The 12,198-nt window shown below is 34.0% G+C and overlaps 1 protein-coding gene across 1 annotated transcript in view; it reads right to left on the bottom strand.

Annotated features, from left to right (window-relative positions):
- Positions 1–12,198, bottom strand: part of ADAMTS19 (ADAM metallopeptidase with thrombospondin type 1 motif 19) — a 242,966-nt gene that overhangs the window by 34,521 nt on the left and 196,247 nt on the right. Inside the window, exons 18-19 of the mRNA XM_008066227.2 lie at positions 8,647–8,800; positions 641–776 (exon numbers count right to left, since the gene is read on the bottom strand). Coding sequence (XP_008064418.2) covers positions 641–776; positions 8,647–8,800 — 290 coding nt within the window. The remainder of the gene's footprint in view (positions 1–640; positions 777–8,646; positions 8,801–12,198) is intronic.

Genomic DNA, 12,198 nt, shown 5'->3' with positions numbered 1-12,198 from the left:
CTGTTTTGTCCTCTACTCCTGAGTTTCTTGCCTGCTTTGTTACTTAATACACATTGAGGAAAATCAGAAGGAACCAATGCAGTCCTGGTTCAGTAACTAGGTTCCAAATCAGAAATCCAGTGATCAGAGCTCAGGAATTGGGTAGTTTGCACTGGGAACTCTTGGAGAGGAAGTGAAGAATTAGCTTTAAGAACCAGAAAGATCACATGGCCTCTGTTGTTCTGCTGGTGTGTGGGTCATGACCAGATTTGTTTTGGTTTATATTACCCCTGGAAAATTCTAACACTTTATCTTGGAGAATTCAGGAATAAATAGATAAATTCAATCAAATAACCAGAATTTTTGGAGGAGACCTACATGTTATGAAATGATTTTAATTACTTCTCAACAATCACCATTCCTAATGCTACCCCTTACCACTATTGAATGGTTGTTTTCACGCTGGAGAGGAAGGTCAAAAGCTAGGTGGATCCTAACCTTGTTTTCTTACACTTTGCTTATTTACAGCTTTACATTTTGGTGCATATCTCTTTGCAATGTCTTTTAAGAAAATGTGATTTCAGTAATATTCTGTGTTTGTTTTAGAGGCCAGTCATTTAATGACCAAACAATGCTTTCATGATAGCTGGAATAGGGTTACCTTGTTTGACACGGTTGCTCATTACACTTTCGAATCTGTGGCTCTGGTTTGGTTAAGTATTTGCATTTCTTGTTGTCCACAATGCTGATATTTTTGCTCATTATTTTTGTGCAGGATACTGTTGTCTTTCTTTCTCCTGAAAAGATCAAATAAACATAAAAATGTTTGTATGGGCCTTTATGTAATGAATTTAGGAGGTGTTTATAGGCTTGTCATACTTTTCAAAGCTATTTTAAACAAATTCTAGGTTAGATCAATGAATATATTATTTATAATGTAAGTGACAAAATGTACCTCTATGCTTAAATAAGATGAATAAAAATTTTTCCTTTTTGGAAATTAAATGGCAAGTTTTATATACAAAGTGATCATGGCAACACAAGTTATTAATTGAAGACATTATTGTAAAGGATTGTAGCTATCTTTTAGCATTAAATAGTTGAAAGGAGTGTAGCTATCTTTTAGCATTAAATAGTTGAAAGGAGTGTAGCTATCTTTTAGCATTAAATATTTGAAAGCTGTATTTGTATAAAACATTAGAATCTAACCTTCCTAATGTGCTTTCCTGAAAGTACATAAACATGCATGCACATTTTATCGTTTGGTTTGTATATCATCAGTGCTTTATAATGAAATATAGAAAGTATGCTTATTTTGAGTATAACTCAGACCCTTATTTTTATTACCTCCGGTAAAGACTCCAAGAATTCTAGAAAGCTTTACTCTCAAATGACTGTTATCTTCCCTAAGACTCTTACTGTCTTTCATCAGATTTTAGAAAACTGCCTCACTTTCTCTGGTATGATAAAGTCTGGTTACAGGAGGTAAAAACGACAATTTGTATGCTATTTTTATTTTCCTTATAGCTCTGTAAGCACACTTCCTTGATAAGATTTTTATTATTCATCTTACACTTAAGAGTCTTGTAAGCAAGGACACTCACATCATAAGCTTTGTGACAGTTAGAGAAGCTTAGCTCTACTTATTTTATTTCACTGAAAAAAAAACAATAGAATTAGAGAAAAAATGTATTGCTCAACTACACATACATTATACCCATGAAAATACAACTGAGATCTTAAATCCATAAGGAAATGTTATTGTTTGAGGTTTTCATTTATATATTTTTATGTCCTAGCCAACACAGGAAATTTCCATTCTAGCATCTAATAGCTGTAGCTACAATGCATCCAATACTGTGGAACCTAGGGATGAACAGAAAGTGATCACTAACTGGCTTTTTGCCTGAACCATGAGAGCTGTAGGTTGTTGACAGAGTATTACTTGCTATATGGCAATTAACTTCATCTCTGGGTCATTCCCATAAAAACAGTCTTGAGGAAATCAGTTTGGATGTTTTGAATGTAGTTATAAATAAAGTAAAATAACCATTATGCATTCCACTCTTTAATAAATGGCAAAATCTGAATATGATGAATACATTTTATTGCTAAATTTTTGTTCCTTGAATACTTAACAAAGACTACACATTTTATTAAGTGAGCCTTCTTTTCCAGTCTCACAGATAGGCTGATACAAATAGGCTCTGTATTTTACACATAAAATGAGTATTTTTAAATAAAATAATATCCTATCCAGGTAGATCACAATTCTAGAATTTGCATCATGTATACTGAAACAAATTTCTGGGGGTAGATTTTGAGTTTCAATATACATAACTGAAATTCTCTATATTATTGAACATTGCAAATTTTTATATTAAATTGTGAGACTCTATAAGGCAGAGTATATATAGTTCATATATATATAGTATATATTTTATATATATGTGGAGAGAGAGCAAGACAGACAGAGACAGAGAGAGAGAATATGATTCTTTATAATGTTCTTAAAATATTTTGCATATTTATTTTATACCCTGAGATGTTGCCAAAGTCCTTCATCAGTGCAAGGAGGTTTTTAATAGATTCTCTTGGATTTTCAAGGTATAGAATCATGTTGTCTGCAAAGAGTGATAACTTAACTTCCTCTTTTTCTATTGGGATACCCCTGATTTCCTTCTCTTGTCTGACTGCTCTAGCTAGGGATTCCAATACTATGCTGAACGGGAGGGGAGAGAGTGGACATCTTTGTCTTGTTTCGGTTTTCAGGGGATATGGTTCCAATTTCTGTCTGCTTAGCAGTATGTTGGCTGTGGTTTTCTCACAGATGGCTTTTACTATTTTGAGGTATGTTCCATCAATGCCTAGATATTCGAGGATTTTTATCAAGAAGAGGTGCTGGATTTTATCAAAAGCTGTTTCCGCATCTAATAATGTAATCATGTGGTTTTGTCTTTACATCTGTTGATGTATTTAATTACGCTTATGGTCTTGCAGATGTTGAACCAGCCCTGTATCCTGGGGATGAAGACTACTTGGTCATGGGGAATGATTTTGGAGATGTATTGTTGAATCTGGTTTGCTAGAATCTTGTTGAGAATTTTAGCATCTATGTTCATCAAGGATATTGGCCTGTAGTTCTCTTTCTTTGTTGGATCTTTACCCGGTTTGAGTATCAATGTGATGTCGGCTTCTTGGTTGTCTGATATACTTTCAGTAGGATTGGTATCAGCTCTCCCTTGTATGTTTTGTAGAATTCTGCTGGAAAGCCATCTGGTCCAAGACTTATTTTGTAGGTAGTTTTCTTATGACATAGTCGATTTCCTGGGTTGTTACTGTTCTATTTAGGGTCTTGATTTCTTCTTGTTTCAATGTGGGGAGGTTGTGTGATGTAAGAAAATCCTCCATTTAATTTAGGTTTTCATGTTTGTTTCCATACAGGTGTACACAGTAATCTCTTTGGTAAAGTCTCAGGGTTTAAAATAAATGTGAAAAAGATAGTTGCATTACTATACACCAACATTAAACAAACAGAAACCCCAACAAAAAGCACAATCTCATTCACAATAGCCACCAAAAAAAATGAAATACCTTGGCATCTTCCTAACCTTCACAACAAAAAACCTTTACAACAAAAACTACAAAACAGTGCTCCAAAAAAGCTTCCCCCCAAAACAAAGATGACACAAACAAATGGAGAAATATTCTATGCTCATGGATTAGAATAATCAGCATTGTTAAGATGTCCATTCTACCCAAGGCAATCTACAGATTTAATGGAACAGCTATTTAATTACCAGCAGCATTCTTCTCAGTCCTGGAATGACAATACAAAAACTCATATGGAAACATAACGACCATGAATAGCCAAAACAATCCTCAGCAAAAAAACCAAAGTGGGAGATATAACACTCCCAGACTATAAACTTTATTATAAAGCTCCAATAATCAAAACAGCCAATAAAACAGCCTGTTCTTATACTGGTATTCATACAAGAAAAGACATATAGACCAATGAAGCAAGATAGAGATTCCAGAAGCAAAACTTTAATTTCTCAACCAGCTCATCTTCGACAAAGGCTCCACCAACAACCACTGGGGAGAGGAGAACCTATGCAGTAAATAGTGTTGGGAAAACCGACTACCACATGCAGAAGATTACAAGACCCCTACCTATCACCATACACAAAAGTCAACTCTATGGATCAAAGACCTAAATGCAAAACCTCAAATGGTAAGAACCTTAGAAAATGCAGGAGACACCCTTATGGAAATTGGAACCAGCAAACAATTCCTGATCAAAACCCCAAATGCCCATACCATAAGAGAGAAGATGTTAATATAAAATATTTTTTTCTATTAGGAAAATACAAAATTGTAACAAATATTATAGAAAAAATAATGCAGAGAAAAAATGGAGTATAAACATATTCTGGTGCATTTTCTTTGACAAGTAATTATTATTTTGGTACATGCAAAGTACCTTCAAAATGTAAAAAGCAAAACAAACCACAATCTCAAAAAGATTCTTTCCTGTTAAATATATTCTAGAGGGTTTGAAAAGGTATAAGCATTTGTATACTGAGATGTTGTCCTCAACTTGGACACAAAGGTTCTTTACGATCTGGATATGGATAAGAAAAGCTGTGTCTGGAAGATCTCACAATGCTAAGGAAACAACATTCATAAGCTAGATGAACTTGGACTGATGTGAAAAATGTGACATGTTGGCTCATTTTTTTCTTCAAATTTGATCTCTTGAGAATTTCCTCAGAGCATGTTTAACTCTTCATTTGTTTCAAAAGGGTTATTGAATTTTTGGGTTCCCATTCTTTCTTGTTTCTCGAATCTATCCCTAGATCAAAACAATCCTAGAGTAATACTGACTCTGTAGTGCTGACTCTACATACAAGGCTCAGGTATTTTGAAATAATACACCTTTAATGCCTGTGAAGACCAAGAGCATTTAAAGCAGGTCTTTAACGTCAATAAGAACTTCCTAGCAAATTGATCCGCACTTCTGAGGTGCCAAAATAAATTCAAAACATTCCTTTAAATATTTTTAGAAGTTTCAGAACTTTAATGCAAAATAAACATTGATTTCACAAATATATTTGAAGCTGTTTGAAAATAAAGAACTAGTTTCAATGACTGATGCTACGATATATTAATTCAAGTCTAAAATTATCATTGGACTCTAAAAAGACTGTGATGAAAAGTATATGATATCTCCTGTATGTCAAAAAAATTACTTGAGATCACTTGCCTTTATTAGATATTTTAAGATAATATCCCTTTCAAAAGAGAGAATTTCCATATCTTACAATAGCTGGCATTAATAAATTAATACAATAATAAACAGTAAATTAATATAAACAAAAAATAATAATAATAATAAATGTAATATATTTAGTTTAAGTTATAATTTTAAAACTTAATTTGAGATACTGATATAAAAGATCAATATAGTAAAAATTAGCTAGACAATACAAAGTATCTTTAAACAAACTCTCCCACTTACCTCAGTTCCAGCAATTTAGTAACTTACAATAGATTTAGAAAAATAGCTTATCTCAAACTTTGAAATTTTAAGCTGCCCTGTGATACTTTATTTGCTCTTACTTATTTCTGTAAAATAGAATAGTGCCATTATTATTCCTCTTTGCTGTTGAAGATAAGTTTTGCATGAATCTGTTTCTAATATTCTGTGCTTTGAACTTACTCTCATTTAATTCATGAAAATGCTGAGAGATTACAAAGCTCTTTCTGGCTATAAAATGAATGATATGAAGTCAGAAATGATGCGATTCTTGAAATCCTGTCCATTCACTTTATTTATGAACTGCAAAGGAAAATAATATCCAAAAGCCCAGAAATATTTTGGCATTGAAATGAGTATGTGCCCTATTAACATAGGCAGAGATAATTGAAAACTGTTGACTAAATACAATGGAACAGAGTTGGAAAAGAAGGTCTCTTCAAGCACAAATCATATAAAAGTTATATATTATTAGAGTGATTATTTTATAAAACCAATCATTTGAAATACAAATAAGAACATATCTAAATTCTTATTTAACACAATATTAGAAAATATCATTTTGAATCACAAAAAGCCTAAATCATCTCTATGTTGTGGAAAGAAACATTAAGCTTTCTGTGCTGCTTTTGAAGACAGCACAATGAGGAAGAAAGACTCAATTCTAACCCTGGTTCCACACCTAATGGGCCGTGTCACCCGGGGAAGTCACTTAATCTCTATGCCCTTCAATTTCCTCATGTTGATAATTAAGTCATAATTTAAAATACTTAATATTCCATCTAACTCTAAAACTAGAATAGTTTATAGTCAACTAATATTTCTTAAGGTCGAGCAATTGGCAAATCAAATTTTAGAAAGTAATGTGATTTTGGGGGAAAAAAAGTTTTAATGTTAAACAATTTGCTTTTTCAAATTAAACTGACAAGTTCTGTATGTTTAACTCTTGATGCAGTTTCTATTAGACCACAATTGCAGATGAAGGGGGAAAATGAAGATAATAAAATTCACTGGGCAAACATTTTCTTGCCTAGAGTTCTAAATGTCAACAGGTTTTAATTTAAACCGTCTTTCAGAGCTATAAGATGATCCATCAGCCTCTCCATCACTTCTTTCCCCCATAGCCCACCACTACCAAGGGATGGGGCCTCATCAGTGGGATCGAAGACATGACTGAGAACTTTACCTGAGTTACGTAAAAGAGAGAATTGTAGCTGTGTATAATTTCATTTTGAATATGTTTGCTTCTATTTGTGTTTTTTATTTGGATACAGGATGTGAGCCAGAGCCCCTTAAATGCAATGAGCCCTGGCATCAGTGAAGGAGGGAAGAGCAGAGGAACAGGAATTTGGGTGCTTATGGGGGTGTCAAGAGGAGAGGATGGGAGGATAGAGGAGTTCAAGGTAGTGCATGCAATAATGGGACCCCAAACACGGCCACTGAAAAGTTCCTTGTGGCCAGAATCACCGATAATATATTTTTAAATTAAAAAAAGTGATTTGAAACCTCTTCAGTGTAATTACCCTGTATCCTTGGGTCAAAGTGCATTCTGGATAACCTTATTCTTCCTCTGTCTCCGATGTTTTCTTTGCTCTGGTGGCCTGAGAAGGTCATGTGCTCCTGCCAGGTGAGAACCCTGAGGCTCTTGAGTGCTCTGGCCAATGCCACAACTTCACAGCCTCTGCTCCTTGAATGTTTCTGGCACCTTCTTTCTCATGAGGACACAATTTCTTGCTTTCTCTGCAGCCTTCACCAGTATGTTTTTCTCATGCCCCAGTAACAAGTGGTGTGTGTTCATGCTCCCCACTGCTACTACCAGATCCTTCTCCCTTTCTTCTTTCCAACCCTCCAGCTTTGAATCAGAATATGCATCACATGACTCTTCTTGTAGTTAGTAACTTCTAGGTCACACACTATCTTTAAGATCTTAGCTCTCAGTTTATTATTGGTTTTCTAACACTGCTTCTTGCACAATTCTTAAAATTGCAGTATCTATTTGAATGATTCTGCCAACACCAGGTTCTCTCAGTTCCTGGCCACCTTCCTTCCCAGAGCACTGAAAAAATTATACTGTTGATACATGTGGATATAATTTTAAGTTGGAAGTCTCATGACCTGACATCCTTTCTTGGCCTTACTACTAACTGGTTCTATGAGTAACAACCATCTATTTAATCCACAGGACACAACTGTCTTTTTGGTACAATAAAGGAGTAGGATTAAGTGATCTCTTAGTCTCACATTTTATGCTGAACTAAGTTTTATTCTTTTGCCTCTTCAACCTCTAAAATAAAAACAAGAAACTTAAAAAAAACTTTGAGCACAGTTTCAGGATGCTTCTTATTTACTGAAAATAGTGGCACACTCTTAAAAAATAGCAAACTAAAGGAATTAGGGAATTAAATTACTTTTTTCACACATTCTGCATAGTGTTGGCCCTCAGTATTCATGGGTTTTGCAACTATGGATTTAACCAAACTTGAATGAAAACCCTTGGATACGAAAGGCTGACTGTAGGTATTTTCCATCTCATCATTGGTTAAATTGTGGATTTGGAACCCATAGATACAGGGGGCTGACTGGGCTGTACCATTTTATATTGGGAACTTGAGCATCAGCAAATTTTGGTATCCATGGGAGGTCCTGAATACCGAGAGCCTACTATACGCAGCATAAGTATGCAAACAACATAGAACCAAATTAAATACTACTCTGTCAAAGAACCCTCACATTCAACTCAGGTCTGCAATTCTTGTAGGCAAGTGTACTTTGGATTTTAGAACTTTTAAGATCTTACAGAAGCAACACAGTACATAAGTACGACAGAACAACTTGAATGGTGTCGAGGGAAGTCCCTGTAAACAAATATATTAATATTTATGCAATGGGATGTTATCATATCAAGTGAGATATGTAACAACTCTAAATAGCTTTTATTCAAAGTCAGATTTGCCCACAAAGTAGTTCAGGTGTTTAGCCACTAAAGATGTCATACAAAATTTTCATTTCTAATCCTTTATAAATTTTGGAATTGTAGATCAGGGATTTTGGATCTGTCTTAATTATCAAAGGTTATCAGAAAACAACATCTGTTTTGGAAAAATAAATACTTAAAAATCTTTCACCTCCTCCACACGTGGCATCGCAATCTTCCCAGCCTGTGTGTGTCCACATGAAGAGGGGCTCAGGGGCCTTAGAACTCTGGTTCTCTGGAAGAGGGTCTGATGGGATTGTGTATTCATAGTGAAGACCATAATTCTGATCCTGAAACAGGAGCACCTAAGTATATAAAAGTGATCAAGGCAAATGGGTCAAACTGGAGCACATTCAATATGAAGCACAAAACTAAGGATACTGACACCTTAAAATGCTTATTGCATGATCTGCATGTGGTTTTGTTATTGTTGATACATGCTTCTTTAATGCACAGTAGAAATGTGACATTACTTTTAAATGTTGATACTGTCATGCTTTTACAAAGATTGGAGCTTCATACTTACCCCTGTACTGAAGACATAACAAAGAAAATTCATTTGAATAAGGTCAGAGATACCAAATCATTTTCTTTCAATTTGATGGACTAAATCATTTTCTAAAGCATAGCACGAAGTTGACTTTAGTGGGGGAAGGTGGGGGGGAGTGGTACAGAAATATGTATCCTATCTAATGTCAAGATATGACCTACAATCTAATATCAAATGTAGACTTTCCATTCTTTTAATATAAAAGGGAAAGATGGACTGGAAGTCCTGAGTCAACAGAGGAAGAACATAGAAGACTCTGCAGATCACTGTATTCCATAAAGGCAGAGAATTTCTAAGCCAGCTGGAAGACAAGAATTTCACTCTAGGTGTGCTTAAAGTTAACCTTTAATTTTGGCAAGTTTACTGATTTCCTAATTGTAGAAAATATTGTTCCCTCTGAAATTAAATTTATGTAAAAATAACTTTTAAATAATATTAATTTAAAAACTAAAGTTATACATATGTGTAAATTATTCAATAAACCATAAAGTATATATGAATGACTGAACTTTGAGCTACACTGGATTAAACTATAACCAGGGACCATGTCTGTTTTGTTCTGTACTGGTACTCAGTACCAGGTTCAGAACTGGATCACCATGGGCACTTACGTGTGTGTGTGTGCACATGCGTGTGTGTATGTGTATATATGTGTGTGTGTATGTGTATATGTGTGTGTGTATACATATATATTCTCTTTCATATACATTATATATGAAAGTATATATTTTCAAATGAAAGAGTGATTAAGAAATATGTTTCTTTATGCAACCATTTAAATAAAAGGTGTCAAACTGTTCCATGAAATATATCACTTCTATGATTCTGAGGACTATGGAAAGAGTCTACATAAAACAATGTGATATATAAAAATCATAACTAAAATTTTAAATTGTACTAAATTATTAAAACATTGTGTAGTATTTAATCTGTATCAAGGTAGTTATTATGATAGGAAATACAGATTAACAATCCAATGGAAAATATTTAAATGAGCTCAAGGTTAAGAGTCTGAACATTTTTATCATATTTTCTTATTTTTCTCAAGGTTTTATTCAACTTATCAACAGAACTACTAAAATATTTTGATGGGTGGATTGGAAAACTAGTGAGTTGACTTTATAAACAACTATATTAATAAAAAAATAATAGTTTTTCAGTTCACAAATGCATAACATACAAGGTACTAATTATAAGTACACCACAGTGTTTATATTAGCTTAAGTATCTCATTTGATGTTGCCAATTTGTTATAAGTGGCTTTAAGCCTAATGAGTTGAAAGAGAGAGGGCTTAAATGTGTTTTGGAAAAATGGCATACCATGTTTATGGCTATAGCCAGACTGTTACATAGTTTTCAAATTGATGAAATGAACATATAATTAACAACTATTTGCCAACTAATTTAATATATATGTATCTATTTTTCCAAATAAGCTACCTTTTCATTGATAGCACTTTAGGTTGTCCTTGAATATCTAATACCATTTAAAATAGAGACATTGGCCACAAAACCATTAGCTCTTTCTTAAATCATTTGAATTTGGCAATATTTTTTGCAAAAAGGAAAGTGTGACCACGCTACAGTTGAGGAGCACATACTGAAGCATGGCAGCTGAAGAGATTGCCTTTCAAAACTCAGTAACGGCATTCAATCTGTAATAGTCATTAACGAAAAGTATCTTAGAAGTGCAGTTTCCCTTGGATTACTGAATAAATCCAGGTCACACAGATGCCTTCTTTTAGACATAGTTCACTGACTTTAATTATGCTTCATGCTTCCAGGAAAAACTTTGGTAATTACCAGGCAGATTAAGGATTCTGCAGCTAGGAAACTACCTCTGCCCAACACCGAGATTTCACATACACTGTTTTAAGATTTTTGAAGTAAAAGCTTAGAAGAAAAGACTTGGTATTAGTCTACAAAATAAAATAAGATAAAGTAGGTTACACTTATATAAGGCAGGCAGCATGAGAGCATTTTATACAACACAATCATTAAAAATATGTTTGCTGTTGAGAATGCTGTTATCAGAAGTGACTTGATTATGGAATGAAACAGATATTATTCGCACAATGTTTGTTCAGTCATTTTGTTTTCTCTCTCTGGAAGGCATATGACATAGCATGAAGTTTCCAACTAAAATTAAATAAAAAGAGTCAAATGAATTTTGGAGAGATGCACACAATATTATTCAAAATATGCACGTATTTATGATTCAAGGCAGATTGGTATAAAGAACTTGGATCTAAGCTTTATACCAGAGAGGTAACAGAGAAGAGTGATTAACACCTGGTTTATTCACAGCTAAATAACATATAGGACAACACTGGGCATATTGTTTAACTTTTCTCACAATTCTTCTTAATCTGTAAAATAGATCAACAATTATATTATTGTGAGGATTATTTAATCCTCAGAATTATTGTGAGGATTAAATGCTGTAATGAACATAAAGCACTTTTGAATAAGGTCTGATTTTTAAGTGCTCAATGAATGGTGAGTATTATTATTATTAAGATGTGGAATAGAAGGTACACACACCATTCACTCTACTCCCTTTATTATGTTATTAAAGCATATCAATTGCAATTATACAAAACTTTGTAATTTAAATTGTGATTTCTGGGCCAGTAACAGTAGCATCAGGTGGGAGCTAGTTAGAAATGAAAATCTCAGGTCCCCTGCCAAATCAAATGAATGAGAATATGCATTTTAGCAAGAACCCCAGGTAATCTGCAGGAAAAACAAATGGGCCAATATGTGAACCTCTGGTTCCTAGACTAGCAACACACATGACTCCAATTGAAGATAAATTCAACTTAAATCGTGTGGCGATATTAAATAATGTGGCACACCATGCTCCAAATAAACAGTCAACTGATTGTGGTTTAGAGTTGTTTTAAGTGTAGAGTTGAGGAGGTGTTGAAGTATCTGAATTTTAAGCTTCTTTTTACCATTAAGATAGAAAACTCACAGCAGCTGTGTAGTCAGTTCTGTGGTTCCTGTGACATCAGGACTAACGGCCATAATCAAGGTTGAAAGGGGCACGTGGACTTGCCACAAGCCTGGATAAAGTTCCATCATCCCGATTCTTTCCCTCCATTCTTTACCACGCATATCTAATCTTTTTTTTTTTTTTTTTTTTTTTTT

Source organism: Carlito syrichta, unplaced genomic scaffold, assembly GCF_000164805.1.
Source record: "Carlito syrichta isolate Samal-C Ts95f unplaced genomic scaffold, Tarsius_syrichta-2.0.1 Scaffold308863, whole genome shotgun sequence".
In the NCBI taxonomy this organism is placed as follows: Eukaryota; Metazoa; Chordata; class Mammalia; order Primates; family Tarsiidae; genus Carlito; species Carlito syrichta.
The sequence above is the reverse complement of the archived record's forward strand: the minus strand, read 5'-3'. Positions and strand labels throughout refer to the sequence as shown.